The 22,502-nt window shown below is 39.7% G+C and overlaps 1 protein-coding gene across 1 annotated transcript in view; it reads left to right on the forward strand.

The window, feature by feature from the left end:
- Nucleotides 1–21,170, forward strand: part of LOC129436748 (interferon-induced very large GTPase 1-like) — a 63,658-nt gene extending 42,488 nt beyond the window's left edge. The window contains exon 5 of the mRNA XM_073865160.1: nucleotides 15,306–21,170. Coding sequence (XP_073721261.1) covers nucleotides 15,306–20,061 — 4,756 coding nt within the window. The 3' untranslated portion in view covers nucleotides 20,062–21,170. The remainder of the gene's footprint in view (nucleotides 1–15,305) is intronic.
- The last annotated feature ends 1,332 nt before the right edge of the window (nucleotides 21,171–22,502 follow it).

Raw genomic sequence — 22,502 nt, forward strand, 5'->3', positions numbered from 1 at the left:
GGCAAAAATTCTTCGTACAAGAAGGCCATTCTCAAATAACGAATCTATAAAACCACATATGTGTACATACTCCACCAACCTGTACAAAATCATACTACGATTGCACGGATGTACACTTACTGACAACAATACGGAAGCAATGAAAATGAAAAACAACAACAATAGAAATCATGGTTATTTAAAATGTTATTCAAATAAATCTTAACTAAGTACAACTCCAGCAACAGATAAACTAAAACAAGATAATATCAAAACAAAACATACTGTGACATCCCTTCACAAATCTTGTCACAACAACCGCCAAAACCACTAAACACACAATAAAGACTTTTAAATGATGTGATAGAGCACACATATCCAACTAAAACACTAAATAAAACTCTTAGTATAACAGAGCTAAATGCAAAAACAAATCTTACCTTTTGTCGTGCAGTTTTTATTCCACAAGTGGCCATATTCAAAATTGAGCGCAAATAATTAATACAGTTCACTTCGGCTGCGTTACAATTCCCAGTGGAAGAGAACATGTTTATTTATCCACAGAGCAACTCATATTACTTCTGGAATAATGTATGCAATATGCAAAGCGCGAGTGTGGGGGAGAACCATAATAGCTTAGACTTATATAGCGCCTTTCATAGTACCCAAGGTCGCTTAACAAATTGGGAGGGGGGAGTTAGGGGACAAAGGAGGTAGTGCAAAGAAATGTTTTGAGGTGCTTTTTGAACATTAGCAGGGACGGGGCAGAGCGGACATGAGGTGGTAGACTGTTCCAGAGTCTGGGAGCATTGGCAGAGAAAGCCCTGTCCCCAAAGGTCCGCAGTCTGGTGCGTGGAGTAGCCAGCAGGTCCTTGTCAGAGGACCGCAGGTCTCGTGACTGAGTGTAGGGATGAAGTAGATCTGTGAGGTACTGTGGAGAGAGTCCATGGAGAGATTTGTAAGTTATCAGGAGGATCTTGTAGGTGATTCGTGACTTTACTGGTAATCAATGGAGCTGTTTGAGGATGGGAGTGATATGCTGCCATGGCTTAGTGTGGGTTAAAACCCTGACAGCTGAGTTCTGGACATACTGAAGTCTGCTAAGGGCCTTGGTGGACAGTCCAGAGAGGACACCATTACAGTAGTCCAGGCGGGAGGTGATGAAGGCATGGATGAGTGTCTCAGTTACTGAGTGTGTGAGTGAAGACCGGAGTCGTGAGATGTATTTGAGGTGGTAAAAGGCGGACTTAGTAACATTGTTGATGTGAGCCCGAAAAGAGAGGGTGGAGTCCAGGATAACACCCAGATTACGCAACTCAGGAGATGGGGAAATAGAGCAGCCATCAACAACCAGGGCCAGGTCTCCAATTTTCCTGAGCAGGGGTGGGGGGCCACCACCATGAACTCTGTCTTATTACTGTTTAGTTTGAGTAGGTTAGTGGTCATCCATGATTTGAGTTCCTGCAGGCAGTTGACCAGTTGTGTGGGTGGAAGCTGGGAAGAGGGGTTTGTGCTGATATACAACTGGGTGTCATCAGCGTAACAGTGGAAGTTGAGTCCATGTTTACGGATAATATGACCTAGGGGTAAGATGTAAATGGTGAAGAGCAGAAGACCAAGCACTGATCCCTGAGGTACACCATGAATGACAGGTGCTGGATCAGAGTTGGAGCCATTTAAAGTAATGAATTGGTTCCGGCCAGTGAGGTAGGACTGGAACCAACACAGTGCTGTGCCACTGAGGCCGATGAGATCAGAGAGATGGCGAAGGAGGATGGCATGGGAAACTGTGTCAAAAGCCGCAGACAGATCAAGGAGGATGAGAATGGTAATAAGGCCATTGTCAGCAGCGAGCAGGAGGTCATTAGTGATTTTAATGAGGGCAGTCTCAGTGCTATGGTGGGTTCTAAAGCCAGATTGAAGAGGTTCAAAGAGCTCATGTTGAGACATGTGATGTTGAAGTTGGGCAGCCACTGGTCTTTCCAGGATTTTACTGAGGAAAGGAAGGTTGGAGATTGGTCGTAGTTATTGAGGTCATCAGGGTCTGAGCCAGGTTTTTTAAGAGTGGGGATGACTGCTGCTATTTTAAAGCTGGGTGGTACCACACCAGAGGCAAGAGATGTATTAATGATGTTTTCCATTGGATGGCAGAGGATGGGAAGGCAGACCTTAACCAGAGTGGTGGGCATTGGGTCAAGACAATTGGTCGAAGTCTTAGCTGAGGTAAAAAGATCTTTTACTTGGTCGGCATCCAGTGGAGAGAAAACAGACAGGCTGGACTAAGGCAAGCAGGCAGTTGAACGGTAAGAATCAATGGGATTATGTATAGTATATATTTGCTGTTTAAGTACCAAAATCAATCTCTATATATTTTTTACAGCTCCTCTTTCAGGAGCTCTGCTAAAAACAGGTCGTTTTGGCATGTAATAAGTAATATTCATGAGCCTCTCTTCTGATAGGCCTGTTATTTTATGAGTGAAATACGCAGTTGAAATAAAGTTACCCATGGAATTACACTTAAGTGTTAGTTTCTGGACACTAAATGTTAGGTTAGTAAACCAATAGACACAGAGACTAAGAGATTTTAACCTTACCATGTTTAACTCAATAAACAAACAGACACCAAAAGGGCATGTGTCTCTAACTTAAGAATACAAACAACGTCTGATTTCCAACAGATATTCTATCAAAACTGGTGGCTACCAAAGACTTTAACGTTACAAAACAACACTTTAGCATCTAGTTAGCAAACACGTTAGCGCAGCATAATTGTTTACAATATATCAGTTCAGTTTTCTCTTGCTCCATAATGTATTTTAAAAGTTAGGACTGCTGATAATTGCATGCGATTGTTCTTCTTCTTCTTCTTCTTTAGTGTTTAACTGGCGGTTGGCAACCAACTTATAGGAGCATTACCGCCACCGACTGGACTGGAGTGTGGATCAAGATATACATATGTCACAAGGTGACAATCTTTCTAAGGGCGGAACCAAAGTTAGGGAAGTTTTGGTTCCGCCCGGAAGGTTTCCCCACCGGGCCACATATGAAGACGGACCTTTTTACTTCCTGGTTTCCAGGGCAACGCTAACAGGGCTTTACGAGCCACAGGTGTGAAGCATAAATGAAACGAAGTGTGATTGGAGGTTGCAGAAAGATGAAGCATTTAAATAGCTCTGTTGGAACACAGAGAGGGAAGCGATTGACACGAGAGCGATGTACATGAGCGGCGGCTGACACGGGGGAAGCTCCTTTGCCAAAGGCAAACAAAGACACGCACCTTTTGAAGAGCCCGAAGGCTCTGCTGATCCGGGGATCGCTAAGCGACTGGAAAGAGGACAGAGCCACAGGAGGCGAAAGGAAGGCAGGCCGTGGATCTTTAAAAAGGAGCACCCCGAAGTCGTTGTTGTTATGACCAGTGTTGGTGTGTGCTGTAGCGCTGAGTTAAACTCACCGGGTACGCCAGTTGGATTATTGGACTCTCTCTCTCTCTTTGTGCATCGTGGGATTTCGGCGGAGGCAGATATTAAAGACCTTACGGGTTGGAAAGTAAGTGGAGGCCGACTTTGTATAAACGAAGTGAAGGAAGAAGGAACGTGCTATTGTGAGTACCCACCTGTGTAGTTGGAATTATCACGGGAGAAGTAACCTAAGGAAGCGGGAGATAACAGAAGCACCGCAGTTGTGAGTAAACGAACTCATTCATTGAATATACCTTGCATGTATTTTTCCTGGATATCTTTTGAAGTGCTCTTCAGCGAGAGCGAGTGGCCCTGCCCCTGAGTCAGCGTGGTGGGTGAGCCACGGGATCTTTATGTGAGACAGCCGCAGCGACGGAAACCAACTGCTAGGCCGTGTTACCATCTCCACATTCTTGCCCAGAGCGAGGTGAGGGAAGACGGGCGTCTATTGTGTGCACTGAGCGTGGTGGGTGAGTCTTTGGATGTAGAAATTTCACTTTGAAGTGGTGCTGTGTATATTGCAGTGAGATTGCTGTGTCGTGTCAGACGTACCCCGCCTCCAGTCACTCGCTAGGGGCGCTGAAGAGGAAGACGGACCCTAGAATAACCTTGTGTATGATTATGCTGTGAGTGTGTTTCAACATTGGAAATTGCGGAGTAGTTCCTGAAGTATTTTCGTAGCCAGACGCTTGGCGGACTTGTGTTAGGGGTGGCGGTGAAGATCGGTACGGCTGGCGGTGTGAGTATTACCAGTTACATTGCTACTTTACCTGTGTGTTGTCTATCATCACAGAGCCAGAGGCGAAGGAGATCCGCTGCCCCGAGGTCTCTACAAAGGGGCGCCCCGGTCCGGTCGTCGATTGCCAACAGGCGTCGAGGGAAGGGCAGCGCTCGACCCGGGTGTGACGGCGTGACACTTCCGCCCCTCTGTTGAATCAACGAGTCAGCCGAGAGGGTTTTGGTCCCCGGCGCTATCTTGGAAACCACGGCCGGTCGATGCAGTACGCCTAGCCGTATTCGTGAGTCCGCTACCTTGAGAGAAACAGTGTGAGCTCTAAGGAGACCCGTTGTGAAGGAGACCCATACGTACCAGAAGCTGAAGTCAGCGACGAAGTGAGAGAACTAACTAAGAACGATTCACTGTGCCTTTGTGTCCCAGCTGTCGTCTGTGGAGAAAGAGAGAGAGAAACAGTGTGAGCTCTAAGGAGACCCGTTGTGAAGGAGAACCATACGTACCAGAAGCTGAAGTCAGCGACGAGGTGAGAGAACTAACTAAGAACGATTCACTGTGCCTTTGTGTCCCAGCTGTCGTCTGTGGAGAAAGAGAGAGAGAAACAGTGTGAGCTCTAAGGAGACCCGTTGTGAAGGAGAACTATACGTACCAGAAGCTGTAATCAGCGACGAGGTGAGAGAACTAACTAAGAACGATTCACTGTGCCTTTGTGTCCCAGCTGTCGTCTGTGGAGGAAGGGAGAGAGAACCAGCGTGAACCCTGAGAAGCCGAGCTGTGGAGAGAGCCTAGAGGGGCCGTTATTTTAAGTTCCCCTTTTTCCTGCCCTATTTAATATTTTTAAGTAAATTAAATAAAATACATTTTAATTTATGCCTACCTTGTGTGTCTGGTCATTGGGGTGGCTTTGGGAATCTCCTCGAGGTGGAAAAAGGGGCGTGACCTTATTTACATCTGGGTCCACCCCGACTTGTGACAGATTTGGCGTAGTCGGCAGTCCACCTCGGGTTGAGACCAAGGTCCCCCAATGACCTACCACCTTTTTTTTTAAAAAGTAAAATTTCCCAGCAACACATTATCAGTCCCCAAACAACGCGTTCTCGGGACGAGAACGGATTGGCGGGGGAGGATGTCACAAGGTGACAATCTTTCTAAGGGCGGAACCAAAGTTAGGGAAGTTTTGGTTCCGCCCGGAAGGTTTCCCCACCGGGCCACATATGAAGACGGACCTTTTTACTTCCTGGTTTCCAGGGCAACGCTAACAGGGCTTTACGAGCCACAGGTGTGAAGCATAAATGAAACGAAGTGTGATTGGAGGTTGCAGAAAGATGAAGCATTTAAATAGCTCTGTTGGAACACAGAGAGGGAAGCGATTGACACGAGAGCGATGTACATGAGCGGCGGCTGACACGGGGGAAGCTCCTTTGCCAAAGGCAAACAAAGACACGCACCTTTTGAAGAGCCCGAAGGCTCTGCTGATCCGGGGATCGCTAAGCGACTGGAAAGAGGACAGAGCCACAGGAGGCGAAAGGAAGGCAGGCCGTGGATCTTTAAAAAGGAGCACCCCGAAGTCGTTGTTGTTATGACCAGTGTTGGTGTGTGCTGTAGCGCTGAGTTAAACTCACCGGGTACGCCAGTTGGATTATTGGACTCTCTCTCTCTCTTTGTGCATCGTGGGATTTCGGCGGAGGCAGATATTAAAGACCTTACGGGTTGGAAAGTAAGTGGAGGCCGACTTTGTATAAACGAAGTGAAGGAAGAAGGAACGTGCTATTGTGAGTACCCACCTGTGTAGTTGGAATTATCACGGGAGAAGTAACCTAAGGAAGCGGGAGATAACAGAAGCACCGCAGTTGTGAGTAAACGAACTCATTCATTGAATATACCTTGCATGTATTTTTCCTGGATATCTTTTGAAGTGCTCTTCAGCGAGAGCGAGTGGCCCTGCCCCTGAGTCAGCGTGGTGGGTGAGCCACGGGATCTTTATGTGAGACAGCCGCAGCGACGGAAACCAACTGCTAGGCCGTGTTACCATCTCCACATTCTTGCCCAGAGCGAGGTGAGGGAAGACGGGCGTCTATTGTGTGCACTGAGCGTGGTGGGTGAGTCTTTGGATGTAGAAATTTCACTTTGAAGTGGTGCTGTGTATATTGCAGTGAGATTGCTGTGTCGTGTCAGACGTACCCCGCCTCCAGTCACTCGCTAGGGGCGCTGAAGAGGAAGACGGACCCTAGAATAACCTTGTGTATGATTATGCTGTGAGTGTGTTTCAACATTGGAAATTGCGGAGTAGTTCCTGAAGTATTTTCGTAGCCAGACGCTTGGCGGACTTGTGTTAGGGGTGGCGGTGAAGATCGGTACGGCTGGCGGTGTGAGTATTACCAGTTACATTGCTACTTTACCTGTGTGTTGTCTATCATCACAGAGCCAGAGGCGAAGGAGATCCGCTGCCCCGAGGTCTCTACAAAGGGGCGCCCCGGTCCGGTCGTCGATTGCCAACAGGCGTCGAGGGAAGGGCAGCGCTCGACCCGGGTGTGACGGCGTGACACTTCCGCCCCTCTGTTGAATCAACGAGTCAGCCGAGAGGGTTTTGGTCCCCGGCGCTATCTTGGAAACCACGGCCGGTCGATGCAGTACGCCTAGCCGTATTCGTGAGTCCGCTACCTTGAGAGAAACAGTGTGAGCTCTAAGGAGACCCGTTGTGAAGGAGAACCATACGTACCAGAAGCTGAAGTCAGCGACGAGGTGAGAGAACTAACTAAGAACGATTCACTGTGCCTTTGTGTCCCAGCTGTCGTCTGTGGAGAAAGAGAGAGAGAAACAGTGTGAGCTCTAAGGAGACCCGTTGTGAAGGAGAACCATACGTACCAGAAGCTGAAGTCAGCGACGAGGTGAGAGAACTAACTAAGAACGATTCACTGTGCCTTTGTGTCCCAGCTGTCGTCTGTGGAGAAAGAGAGAGAGAAACAGTGTGAGCTCTAAGGAGACCCGTTGTGAAGGAGAACTATACGTACCAGAAGCTGTAATCAGCGACGAGGTGAGAGAACTAACTAAGAACGATTCACTGTGCCTTTGTGTCCCAGCTGTCGTCTGTGGAGGAAGGGAGAGAGAACCAGCGTGAACCCTGAGAAGCCGAGCTGTGGAGAGAGCCTAGAGGGGCCGTTATTTTAAGTTCCCCTTTTTCCTGCCCTATTTAATATTTTTAAGTAAATTAAATAAAATACATTTTAATTTATGCCTACCTTGTGTGTCTGGTCATTGGGGTGGCTTTGGGAATCTCCTCGAGGTGGAAAAAGGGGCGTGACCTTATTTACATCTGGGTCCACCCCGACTTGTGACACATACATAAAAAAAAAAAAAAAAAAAAAAAAAAAACTCTATATTCTCTTATTTAATTCACATTCTTTAATAAACTTAATAACATAATCGTATATATTGTTTGCTGTTTTCCCTAATATTCCTGATAATGTAAAATCAAAGTGTTTAACATTCTGTAATGATTGAATAAGGCGATTCCTCTCCTCATTATATTTTACACATTGAAACAAAACATGTTCAACTGTCTCTTGCTGATTGCAATGTATACATTCTCCAGTTGGGTGCTTTCCAATTCTATATAATGTACTATTAAGTCCAGAATGTCCAAGTCTAAGGCGAGTAATGATATTCCCCTCCCTTCGTTTCCTATTCTCCTCTCTCCCATCATCAACTGTTTCTTGTATATTATATAAATGTCTTCCTTTATCATGTTCGTTCCAGTATCTCTGCCAAGCTGTTTTTGTATACATTCTAATGTATAATTTTGCTTCTGTTTTACTCAATGGAATATGAAGGTCTATTTGTTCTATTCTTAAAGTTTGTTTAGCCAGAATATCCACCATCTCATTTCCCTCCACACCAGAATGAGCAGGGACCCAAACGAATTGCGTAGACATGCCTTTAACTTTCATGTTATATATCTTACAGAATATTTCGTAAACAATGTCCATCCTTATTGAGGACCTGCATGATCTTATACTTTCAAGTGCTGAAAAACTATCAGATGCAATGACAGTATCATTTACACCTTTCTCTTCTATCCACTGTATAGCCAATAAAATTGCCACTAGTTCTGTAGAGTATACTGACACATGGTTGGTTACTCTTTTCTTAATATAACATTCATACTTTGGTATATATACTGCTGCACCTGCAAAACCTGTATGAGGATCTTTGGATCCGTCTGTAAATAAAATTAAAGACTGAGGGAAATTACTTTCAAAATACTTTTGTACTATGTACCATGTAGGTAGTTGATTTGAATTCTCTTTTAATTCCTGTTTGACATTTAAGTCAACATTTGGCACTGAAAACAACCAAGGAGGAATAGGGGAAATTGCAACTGTGCTACTATACTGTAATTGATGTAATCCTAAATTGTTTGCTTTTGCATTTCCTATCCACCCGAAACTTGTAAAATTTTTCTCATTATGTTCCCAGCAATCTTTTAATATGTTTTTAGCATGCATGCGATTGTCTCGTGCATCTCTTCAGTAAAGCCGGTTCATTGATTAGTAGTAAATCGCCATCAGCTGCTTTCAGAAGCGGCAACCGGTTCTGAGAGCAGGTGATGTCGCTTTACTACTACTAACGACGAGATTCGCGTGATAATCGCATGCAACCCTGGTGAAAAACAAATATACTTTATTGTATTTCAAGTATATTTAACTTTGCAATAGTACATTACAAATATACTTACAAAGGAATGTACTTTCTTTAAACTTATTTAAAGTATGCTTACAACATATTTGCGCGTATTTTTTACAATTAAACTTTTAACATACTTCAAAATAATTATACTTTAGTATATTTTCTAAAAGTATACTTTAGAAAAATATACTTAAAGTTAAAGTTTTGTGCAATTTTTAAAGTATACTAAATTTAAACTTATTTTAAAATGTATTTTAGGTATACTTTATCGGTATGCTTAAAGTTATCATTATAATAATGCACTGACAGTATATTTCTAAAATACATTATTTAGTATTCTTTAGAAACAGTATATTTTAAGCACATTTTGAAAGTATATGGGGTGTACAAATGTATATTATTTTATGGAGAAATAACGTGGGCTTAAAATTACGAGAGAGCAGTATGTTCTGTTACATTTTATATTATAGATGTATACATTTGTAATATACTATTAACATAATAAGGTAACTTCACTATAGTCAAGCATTGGATAAACCATTTAACTGTGTTTTACCACAAAATAACCATGGTTTTGCTAATAATAATCAATACACCAAAAAAAAACATGGTTACTAAACTTTTACCACAAAAAAAAAAACATTCATTTTCGTAAGGGGAATATGAGTGTTTGTTTTTTTTGTAGTTTTTGAGTCAATTGCATACCGCTTTTAGCTGTACACATTAATTACCTTAAACAGTTTTCGTAAATGCATTTCAGAGAAAAGTGAATTCTGAGATTTGAATAATGCATCTGACGTGTGGGAGGACGTCACGACGCACGTATTTTGATTTTTACCAGTCGTTCAAGACAGACGGATTCAGTCCCAAGGTACGTTAAAATATCTTAAAATTAATATATTTGATTATCGTTTGACCATTCTGAAGTTTATCAGTAGACTATAATATTTCGAATGCGAAATGTTGTCAATAACGCGGTGTCTAACTCGCTATTAGTGAAAAGCTGCTGTGTAGCTTAGCTTAGCTTATAGCTAATGTTAAAGGTTTGAAAGATAGCACTGTTAGCCTGTTAAATCGAATTAGTACACCCGATTGTTTTGCTAAATATATGTATTGGTGTGTATGTATATGTTAATGAATAAAGGTAGCGTCAGAAAATCTGTTTTTTTAATGTAGCGTGAAAGTTAACCATTTATTGACTGTTTAGAGGTTGTAAGGCTTTTAACTAACTTAACTGTATTTAGTATTAATGATGCTGCATTCTTTCCTCAGAAGCTAAAGTTTTTCAAAGACATTTGTAGGGATGACTTTGCAGCTAATGATAAGTCATTTTAAACTCTTAAGATATAATAATTCATTCGTAATAGTAAATCAAGCTTCAGTTTAGATAATGTTATATACATATTGAGGCTGTTTCCCGGACAGGGATTAGACTAGTCCTAGACTAAAATAAATGTAAGAGCTGTCCAAACTGAAAACAACTTGCACTGACATATCTTAAAATACACCAGTGTCCTTTGTTTTGCCTCAAAATGCACAGAGGTAATGTTTTTATTAAGGCATGTTTTTTGAAACTAGTTATATTTCTTAATTAAACTAAGGCCTAGTCCTGTTTTAAGATAATCCCCTTTCCAGGAAACCACCCAATTGTCTGCTTGTTGCATTTTCTTTCTGACAAGTTTTACATTTAAATTTAATACAATAAAATCTTTCTTTAGGAGCTGAAGTATTTCATGTATGGAGGATTTTGCAGTCCATATAGGCAAGTCATTATAATGAAAACTCTTAGGGGTGGTTTCCCGGACAGGACTAGACCTTAGTTTAATTAGGATAGTTTTAACAAACATGCCTTACTAAAAACATTACTTATGTGCATAACGATGTAAAACAATGGGCACTGATGTATTTTAAGATATGTCAGTGCAAGTTGTTTTCAGTTTGGACAGCTCTTACATTTATTTTAGTCTAGGACTAGTCTAATTCCTGTCTGGGAAACCGCCCCTTAATATAAATGATGACATTTAAGTCAAGCTCTAGTTTAGGTAAAAATATATCTGCTATACAATCTCTGCCAGTAAACTATAGATTTAATACAGTAAGTCTTAAATAAATGTAATGTTTTAATATTAAACACTTTTTAATTGAGCTTATTGTCTATCTTTTTCAGATTTCCTAAGGCTGAACCAAAACCTGCCAGACTAAAGTTAATTTGGGAGAGAAAAACGTTGTAAACTTAATTATCTTGACATTCTTCAATGAGTAATTGTTCAATTTTTAGGCAAATTCTGTACACTTTGAATGCTGTGAATAAAACTATATTTTAAATATATTTAAAATGAATTGTTTTTGACTGTTTTAATCAGCTTTTATTTATTTGGAAAAAAATATTTTGGTTATGTTACCAGCAAGTAATCTATTCCCAAAATAGCACTCTTTAAGTTAACTAATTATTAACGCACTTGAAGTATACTCATTACTAATCTAGCTGCAGGTATGTAAAAGTATACAAAATGTAATGTACTTGGCATATTCATTTTTCACCAGGGCAGTTTTTAGATTTTTGTATTTACCAAAAATATATAGAATGTATGCAAACAGTCTATTTAAGGTATACTGATTGTATGTTTGCAAGACACTCATAATACATTTGTAATGTACTCCTAACATAAATAAAACACACTCTAAATCCACTTATCAAGCATGAAACAGTCATGTACTTAAATTGTATGAAATACACTTAAAGTTGTTCCACTTTAGCATACAAAAGTACACTAAATACACTTAAAGTTGTACTTTGTTACAATTAATATACAACTAAAATATATTAAGTACAAAATTAATTGTTCCAAAATAGCACTCTTTAAATAAACTAATCAATAGCACACTTTAAGTATACTGGTTATTAGTGTGACTGCAAGTATACTTAAGTATATCAAAATTAAATATATTTAGCATACTATTTTTTCACCAGGGAAGTTATCGTGCAGCCCTGCTTAATATGTGTTTACTTACGGGTTGTGGATTTAAGGTCGGATCCAACAAAGTAAGTACTGCAACATCTTTGATGAGTAGATTCCTGGACAAACCAGCACTGAACTGCCACACCGAAGCAGTCACTTGTGAAATGTTTAGATCAGACGGCTAAAGTTGAACTTATTGTTGAGGAATTTCTTATTAAATGAATATTAGCCATTGTTCTCGTATATTAATGTTTTCAGAAGCCTTTGCAATGATTTAGTTTCCTGACATCCATCAATTGAACAGCATTTTCTCACGTGGTGTGATATAACTTAGGAGTTTGTTTAGGAACAAGGGGGTGGGGCAGTGGACGGTGAACAGTGCTCGGGGTGGAGACTGAAGGCGGCGACTGTCTCACGGTGACGTAGCAAATTCACGGAAGTACAAACGAACCGTTTTAACTCACAGCTACTTCAAGCAGGCTGTGTGAATTTGACTCTTAAATGACTGTTTTGAAACTTATATGGTACTTACATAGCCCCTAGACCTCAGTTATCATGAAAAAAGCCACAAAATTTCAGTTTTGACCATATGTGACCTTTAAGAGGAATTGTTAGACTGCCATGTGCACTGACTTCTAACGTTAACTTTTACTGAGAAAGTATTAACCACCGTCACGTCAAAATAAACAACAAAATAAACTAACGTTACTGCTCGATATCTAGAGAAACGTAGTAAAGAAAGTAACAGCAGCGTCAGTTATTTGTAAACTGCATATGCATAGGTAATGTTTTACAGTAAAATCTCAATTTAGCTTGCACTGAAGTTATAAATTATAACAACATAGTTTGCTAACATTAATGTCAGCACTGCAAGTTTGAGGCGCATTCCGATTAGCAGCAGCTGCAGCCCATGCACATTTCCCTTATTTAGGATTGATTAAACATGATGGACTTACCTGCAAGTGATGCACGGGCATCATCCCGCAGTTTCTATTTTTTTCTTTTTTCCGATACTGACTCCTGCTGTCTTTTCGGGGCCATTTCCAAAAGCTGCCTACGGACTGGCCGTTTCTCAATCCGAACGATGCACTGCGCGTTGGTCGCATATGCAGGCTGCATACGTCCTCGAGCATGGTTTATTTCAGTTAACTGAACATTACATTAGCAAGTCATGAGCATATTACAACAGTTTACGGTTAACTAAGAATTAGTCTCAGACGTCACGCCCACAAACTGTTGGCTGAACGTCTGATGTTTTTCGTACACTTTTCTGGAAACCCTGTGAGAATGTTAAAGTCGGCTTTGATTGGTTGAAAAAAAAAACCCGATTTCCAGGAGACGCGAGTGTCGCGATTAGTTTCGGTCCCTGGAGAACAAAGCTCTGACGTTCCATTGAGGAAGAGAATCAGTCGTGTTCACGTGGATAATAATGAGCAGTTATCATGATCAGCTAAACATTGGATTCTTAAAAATATGCAAAGTTCGCGGCATCGACTCTCTAAAAGACGTCCAAGAGTATTGCTTGAGGCAGATAGTGGAGGCAAAAAGTTCAGTTCTCCTGAATTGCTTGTATGTGTTAAAAAGTGGAGAGATATGCTTCAAACAGACGTTTAACGGGAGCGTCTCATTGGTGTGGCTGTTGATGAAGTGCACAACGTTGTCCTATGGTGAGTAATGTTGTTTATTTAGATGCTATTCGGTTGCGGCTGGTTATTTCAATAACTGACTTGTTGCCAGCCGGCTCGTTATTGTGGGGAGTTCGAAACGTGACGCTAGATGAAACAAACTGTGATTGGTTGTTTGACATGTCGGTCAAACAGCTCGTGGGCGGGATTTGTCCAGAAAAAGCAGCGAAAAACACCAGACCTTCAGTATTGAAGGTCTGGCTACGCGAGACTAACTAAGAATAAGTCAACTTTATAATCGTTAATTTTACGAAATAAGAACGTTTTGATGACGTATGCAGCCTGGAAATGCGACCTCTGGAGGCTGCAGCCTTCGGCTTGAGAAACGGCCTCTGTCAAACTTCGTCCTGTGCCCGCGCGATCAACCGGCACGGACCATCAAAGGCTGGGGGGCATACTTTCTATACCAGAGTAATTAAATTATCTCGTTCCCCCTTTTTTGTAACATACACATGGATAAAAAGTGCCTAATATTATTTATATAGGCTAATGAAATAATTTCAGCATTATAATATTTTTCATTAGGCTATTATTTTTGGTGCCCCCTCAGCACGTGGTGCCCTACGCACAGCGCGTGATGCGCGTTATGGGAGTGGCGGGGCTGCACGAACCCCACTATTGATTGTGCTCGACTTCAAGCTGCGCTGCAAGAACGACAGGTTGATGACGTCAAAATACCGCAAGGGTGAGTCGAGCAATCATCGGAAGAGTTTGATTTCAAACCGCCCTCGCGGCACGTTGATGTCATCCGCTTGTCGGTTCCAGTGTTATAGCATGAAGTCGAACACACGTGTAAATGATCCTTATTAATGATGTACCAATGTTTAGATATGTTCTACTGAAAATATTTAAAATTATCTTTAATGAGCATCATTATAGCCAGTTGATTTCTGGTGTTTTGTCTGAATGCTAGCCATACGCAAACGCCACCCCTTTTAAATAGAGTAATGTGATTGGCATACTTAAGGAAAAGATTGCAGATTCGACTATCCTTGCCTTTTCGTACCATAAAACATTGAGCCCAATGTGGGGCTCTATTTGTCATTGATTTCTGGCCAGGATCAGTGGCCAATTGTGTCATTTAAAGTCGATTGCGAGTTACCTAGCCTATGAAATTGTTGAATTATTAAAATCCCGTAAGACCCCAAAGAACAGTTCAAAACAAACTATTATTACGACCCAGAAAGGGTTGTGTGCGCCATAAAGAAGGTTCATTAGGGCTTAATGTATGGTTGCGTTAAGCTTTCAGAAAGGAAAATTCTTAAAATGACAAATAGAGCTAAGACCCATATTCTCGTGTACGCAAGAGGTGATCCTCGTGTACGTGAATGGGATGGTGCCGCTGGCAAACTGGTAATCGCAAACAACCAAATTGTATTAATACATTTTAAAAAGACAAGAAGAGATATGCGTGCTTAAACTTAGCTCAGAGATAATAACCACGGGGGGAGTCTTCTGCCAGTTTTGTGCGAGTATGATTTAATTTTAGAATATTACTTTAACTAGAGTAATGTGATTGGCATACAAAATTGCAGATTCGATTATCCTTGCCTACTCTAAATAGAAAGAATAGGCAGAATGTACTTGAGAAGTGAGAATACTGTCACACTGTAAAAAAATTAATAAAAAACGGTAAAATGCCAAACAAAATCCGTAAAATGTAAGTAAAATGTCTTAATTCCAATAACATCCAAAAACAACAACACATTGTGTGAACACATCCTAAAAAGTAAGGTTGCTAAGCACTAAGTAGGCCTATTAGACAAAGTCTCTGCAACATAAAATACCAAATTTTATTTTACAGGAAACAGCAAACGGATGTTGAACAAAAGAGGGCCCAGGTCTTTTACACAAAGAAACAAACGCGGCATCTATTTCAAAGGCTTCAACTTAAAAACAACATCTACAAGAAACTGAGAGCTCCAGATGTTCTTCAGATATCTACACATTCATTACAGTCTTGTGAGTCTTGTGATGAAGAAGAGCTGGTGAAGAATTATCTACAGAAACTACTGATGATGAACTACAGAGCAAGATACATTGATATTAATGAGACCAATGAACAACATCACACACAACAAACAGACAAAGATACATCTGAAAATGGGGGAGATTTTTTTGAAGAAGTATCTTTTTCTAATAATGTGATAAGAAAAACAAACTCTGTTCACCTGATGGATGTTCAGATGGCTGTGTTTCATTGTGTTGATAGTTTACTAAAGCAGCTGATGGTAACTAAACTCTCACAGTGTCAGTTTGCTCTTCCTCTTCTTGTTCCTCATCCATTCACACAACAGATTGAGTTTCCTTTCTGGACATTCAGACAAATCAACAAGAGCTGGAAGATGAGAAATACTAACAATGACATCATCAGTAAAGAAGAGCCAGTGTACAAAGCAGAAACTCCAATGGTGTCGTTCTTCAGGTTCGGTTCTGTGTCTTCATCCAAGTCTCAGCTGATGAACAATCTGATCAATGAGAAACACAACACGTTCTTCCACAGAAACTGTCCAGGCAGCAGCAGAACCAGACTACTGATGGATGGAGTGGTGGAGATCGCCTGGTTCTGCCCATCTGGAAAAGACACAGATAAATTTAATAACTGTGTTGCCTTCTGTAATCTTCATGGTGATGCAGGAGTCCATGAGAAACAACTGCAGATTCTCACTGAAATGTCTTCAGTCAATGTTGTTCTTCTGTCACAGATCGACAAAAAGGACAAAAACGCAATACAGATTCAAAACCTGTACAAAGACAAAAAGCCACTTATTTGTCTCTTTTCTGAGGATGAATCTGCTGTCATTCAGACACGGAAGGAAAAATATAAAATTGGTTTGAAAGACAGAAATCAGTCAGATGTATCTAAAGAACTCAGAAGAGCTATAAATGATTGTCTCTCATCTTCATCATCAGCTTCCATGTTCAGACTTGAAGATTTGTCCAAACACTCAGATCAACACATCAGAGTAGATGAGGAAGATGATGAAGACTGCAGGAGAGGAAGAGAAGCAGCACAGCAGATGATGAGTTTACTGGAGAATAAAAATCTGAGAGAAATCAAAGAATCATTTCTGCCCTGTCAGGGTGAACTCTGGCATCAGTGGTGTCAGAAGAACAAAGAACTTCATCAACCTCAAGAGAATGACATAGAACAAGAAATAAGCAGAAAACAAACAGAAATGAAGAAAATTCGTGAAAGACAACATGAACTTCACATGAGTAAGTTTATAAAGATCTTTATTGAACAAATGGACTTATACAATGAACACGTGAACATATATCTTCTCAAATGGCTCAAAATCCTCCTGGATAAATTTACTTCAGTTGATCTTACTGCTCTACATCACAAATATAACGAAAAGTGGTCAGAAGTATCAAAACTAAAGGAAAAAGAGAACTCTGAACAATTCAAAGCCAAACAAACAGAACTTGAGCAAATATCTAAGGAACTTCAAGCAGCAACGTTTGGTTTGGAGCACATCATAAGAGAGATCGGTCAGATTTATGAATCATGTTCATCTGTGAAGAAGAATAAGACAGATCTGAAGTTTGAATTCTCTTCTCTCCCGAGTCTTGCAGCAGAGATGATGATCTGTGGATTTCCACTGGAGCTGATGGATGGAGATGCTGCTCATGTTCCTCTGATCTGGATCACTGCTGTTCTAGATGAACTCATACAGAAACTGGGAGACCAGAGAGTCTTTGTGCTGTCAGTTTTAGGACTTCAGAGCTCTGGGAAATCCACCATGCTGAATGCCATGTTTGGACTTCAGTTTGCAGTCAGTGCTGGCCAGTGTACCAGAGGAGCTTTCATGCAGCTGATCAGAGTATCAGAGGAGATGAAAGATCAGATGAAGTTTGACTTTATTCTGGTTGTTGATACAGAGGGTCTTCGGGCTCTAGAACTGGCTGGAAAATCCACAAGACATCATGACAATGAATTGGCCACATTTGTTGTTGGTCTTGGACAGCTGACATTGATCAACATCTTTGGAGAAAACCCAGCTGAGATGCAGGATATTCTACAGATTGTTGTTCAGGCCATTCTGAGGATGAAGAAGGTCAAACTGAATCCCAGCTGCATGTTTGTACATCAGAACGTTTCAGACGTCACAGCTGGAGAGAAAAACATGGAGGGAAGGAGACGACTGCTGCAGACACTGGATGAGATGACAAAACTCGCTGCTAAAGAGGAAGACTCTGATGCTGAATGCTTCAGTGATGTCATTAATTTTGATGTACAGAAAGATGTGAAGTATTTTGCTCAGCTGTGGGAGGGAAGCCCACCAATGGCACCACCAAATCCAAACTACTGTGAAAATATTCAAGAACTAAAAGAAATTATTGTTTCACAAGCCTCAAAATCAGATGGTATGAAGCTGACACACCTGCGTGAGAGAATTAAAGATCTCTGGGAGGCTTTACTGAGTGAACAATTTGTGTTCAGCTTCAGAAATTCTCTGGAGATTTCAGCATACAGGAGACTGGAGACAGAATACAGCAAGTGGACCTGGACTCTTCGCAGTGCTATGCTGGAAATTGAGAACAAACTACAAAACCAAATAGAAAATGAAGCAATTTATGAGATTGAGGAAACAGATTTTCAAAAAGAACTGATGGAGAAAACCAAAGAAGTGAATAACTCAATGTCAGATTTCTTTGAGAAAGACACAGATAAAAGTATACTGATTCAGTGGAAAACATCATTTGAAATAAAAATCAAAGAACTTCAGGAGAATATAGTAAGAGAAACAAAGAGGAAATTAAATGTGATTCTTGAGCAGCGAGACCTGAAGAGAAAGATTGATGCTCAGAGAACACAACATGAAAACACTCTCTTAGAAAAGAGTAAAGAACTTGCATTAAAACTCAAAGACAAAACAAATAATGAAGATATACTAAAGAGAGAGTTTGATTTGTTCTGGGGCGAGTGTTTGAAGAAGATCATCAAAGATACTTCTCAAATTAAAGACATTGACATACTGAGAGATGTGAAAAACCTCCTGAGTGACATCTATGGAAGTCTCAATGTAGAACAAATAAGAGAGAACACAGATATTTTTTCTGTTTCAAGCTATTTAGATTACGTAAGAGTTAAGAAATCCAGTGGAATTATAGGACCGGTTAAAAAAGTGTACAAAGCAGCAAAAGATAATCTTGGTTTTATTCTTTCTAAAGAAGATGAAACACAAATAACAAACTGGATTACAGATGTTGCTCAGCAAACAGACAAGATGATCAATTCATGTAATTTTTCAAAGCTGGGCTACAACATCAGCTACATTCAACAACTCACAGATTACATCAACACAAGAATAAAAGAATATGAGGAAAAGCCAATGAAATATGTGCTCAAGAAGGGATTCTTTATAGATTTGGTATTTTCTATATTTAAGAGAGCAGAAAAGACATTCATAGATCAACTCAGAATGTTCAGAGAAGTCAATGATCCTGTTTTCTATTTTGAGAAGAAGAGAGATGAATACTATAGTATTTTCCAGAAATACTGTCGAGGAGCAACATCAACTGCTATTTTTGGTGAGATCATCTGTCAGAAACTGAAGAGATCCATTGAACAGAGTGTCTATAAAAACATTGCCAGAGATTTAGCAAATGAAATCAGATCAAACTGTCCATCACTGAATGGAAACAAATCAAATATGGAAAAACACATCCTGAAAAGACTGGCAGAAGAGGAGAACTTCTCAGCATTCAATGACTACATTCATAATCCAAAAGATCACTTCAAGGATTTCATTAGAGATGAAGTCCATCAATTCATCAGTGATAAGTTCAGTATCAGTGTTAAACCCAAGATGAAGTACAACATTGAAGTCCTGCAGCAGAAGATCCTGACAGCAGCTCATGAATCTACTGAAGATGTTAAAGTGAAGAGTGGAGATGTTGATTTGTGGTTGATGTTTTTCACACAGAAGCTCTCAGATGTTCTGATATTCTCTGTGAAGGACTTCAGTGGAGTGAATCATGATGATGTTGATGACTATAAACTCCTAGAAAATGTGATAAGAAAAGAACTTCCATCTATAATATCTGACATCAGCAGAGAGTTCAGCACAGATATATTTGATAAAAAACTGGATCTCAACTACAGACCAGATCAGATTCTGATTGATCACTTATGTCAGTGCTGTTGGGTTCAGTGTCCAATCTGTAAAGCCACCTGCACCAACACAATAGAAAACCATGATGAAGATCACAGTGTCCCTTTCCATAGAGTAGACGGAATAAATGGATTTTATTATGAAAAAACACAGAATCTCTGTACAGATCTTTGCTCAGCTGTAGTGTCAAGTTCAAAAACTTTTAAATCCTCAAATAAGTGGATTTCTTTTAAAAAATACAGAACAGCAGGAGCAGTTTATGCAAAATGGAGCATCACCCCTGACTTCTCACTGATGCCCTATTGGAAGTGGTTTGTGTGCAGATTCCAGAAAGATCTAGAAATGTACCATGGGAGAAAATTCCAGGACAAGATTCTAGATGAATGGAAAAAACACACAAAAGAGGACGCAATCGAGAGTTTAGATAAATATTTCTAAAAAATATGTGTTGTGATATCTGATGTGAAATTCCTTAAACAAGAGGATCTTGACAAAATTTTCCCAGTTACTTTCTTCTTTCAGTCCAAATTGAGCACTGTACTCTACACCTGATTATCAAAGTATGAATGAAACAATTTTTTTTAAAGGACATTCATGAGGATTGGCAGTGACAGTTTGTATAGAAACAGTACATTTTTTATATTGATTTTGGAATTATATTTTAGTTAGAAATAAGAATTTGTTGTGAATTTCTGAACTTACACATAAAAGGACCAGGAAATATTATACACTTACATAGGTGAAGAAAACAGCAAAATGATTAATCAGTGGGGAACAAAAACATAAGAAGTGCTAAACAAAAGTAATTTCAGCTTACAAAATGTTAGCCTTTTTAGAAACAAATCCTGTTTAGGAAGACAGAGACAGAAACAATGTAAATTTATTCAGCGTTTTCAATGCTTTTGTCAAGAACTCACTGAAAAAAGGTTTTTAAATGTTATAAGAAATATGTAGAATCATGTGTACAATTTCTTTAATTGACATTTATTGGTTTTCATGTATTCAGTAACTTTGGAGTAAAAGTAACATTTTATCTACAAGAGTAAAACGTGGATTCAATAACATGTAAGTAATCAGAATTGTCTCTGTCTTGTAGGAGCAGATAAATCTCTCTGCTGTGATGGTGATTACCTGTGAAATGTTCATTTTATCATTTTAAATTACTATACCTTCCTTTCATTATATCCTAAATGAGTGTTTTTAATTACTTATTAATTGGTTACTATTAAATATTATTTCATCTAATAATTAAAATAATTTGAACAAATTCTGAGGTCAGTGTGATTTAGTAAGCCGTTTCTCCATGACCATGTGTCCAACAATAGCACACAATTGCTGAACATAAGCTGGAGTTATCTGCTGTCTGGGTTTGGATCTAAAAAAAGCGTCTCATACATTAACCTTCTGTTGATGTTGTTGGATGGTGTCCAATGTTCATTGGATGTTGCGACATTGAACCATGACACCCTTGGTCAAGAGTGGGGGGTCAGGAGAAGTGGCCAAGTCACATCTTCTTCCCTGGTGTTAGGCTTTCACTCCTCTTTCTTGTTCCATATAAGAGCCTTTTCTGTTGCCTCCTTCAGCTTACAAACTGTGGACTTTCTCTTCTTTTCTGTCAATTTAAAGGCTATAAACATTCTTCACACTGACTTAGTAAGGAATCCTTTAAAGTTGACATCAACTAGCAACAGTCATACCTGCCATCCTTTCTCTTTGCATTGTTGCAAGAGATCTTGGTAATTAACACTTTCCTTCTTCTAATGGATCTGTAAATTCAATCAAGATGGTCTTCTTCCTTTCCTCAGACAACAACACCACGCCAGGGGTCTCATTTATAAAGTGTGCATATGCAAAAAAAAAACAGTAATATTCATATTTATAAAAAGGGTCGAAAAGTGCTTAGCGCCACGTCAGGGTCTGATCAGAGCATACTTTTGATTGTCAGATTGTTGAAGGTTTTTGGAAATATAAGCCATTCTTGCCACTTGTAATGGATTTGAGAGGCTTACGTATGTTTTTGGTTCACACATTCGTTCTATGAATAACATGCACATGCCATTGGAAAATGATTGTGAGAACTAATTTAGAATGGTTCACACACACCTGTTGTGGTCTATGTAAAAAGTTCTTAATCCATAAAATCAGTATTGGGTAGGGATGGGCATTTTCCAGTAATTTACCATTCGAATATTTAAGCTCATAAAGAACGAATATTCGGATATTCGTTTATTTAAATTATCTTAATTAAGACATGTGTGTTTTGTATTTTTCATTTTGTCATAATTATACAGAAGGCTTATAATTAGGAAATATCCACAACAAGCTAAACTTATATTCTGTATATATATATAAGAAATATGTAGAATCATGTGTACAATTTCTTTAATTGACATTTATTGGTTTTCATGTATTCAGTAACTTTGGAGTAAAAGTAACATTTTATCTACAAGAGTAAAACGAAATATTATATACTAACCCCAAATCTAAGCGAAGTTTGAGGACTTGCGAAGTTTAAAGTTTGAGGACTTGACAAAGTAGGCTATCATCAAACAGACTCAAAACACCAAAGAGTCCGGTGTTGTGTGAAATTCTGTCCCCGTGAAAAACTGTCCCAATGGGCGGGGCATACATGCATATTCATAGGTTCGCTCCGCTTTGGAACCAGCGATTGGATTGCAAATTCTTGTGTGTTTTCCACCTCTTTTTTGATATATTATTTCTATAAGGTAATAAAGCCGAATGATCATATGCCTTGTTTAGATGCACAATTGTTTACATTCGTCACATAATAGGTTAAAATGCTTTGCATGTGCGTTTTGTAAGAACACTTTTTCATGGCTATACAATATCATTTTTGCTATTTAGCCTATAATGCTAAA

The sequence above is a fragment of the Misgurnus anguillicaudatus genome, unplaced genomic scaffold (assembly GCF_027580225.2).
Source record: "Misgurnus anguillicaudatus unplaced genomic scaffold, ASM2758022v2 HiC_scaffold_29, whole genome shotgun sequence".
Taxonomy (NCBI): domain Eukaryota; kingdom Metazoa; phylum Chordata; class Actinopteri; order Cypriniformes; family Cobitidae; genus Misgurnus; species Misgurnus anguillicaudatus.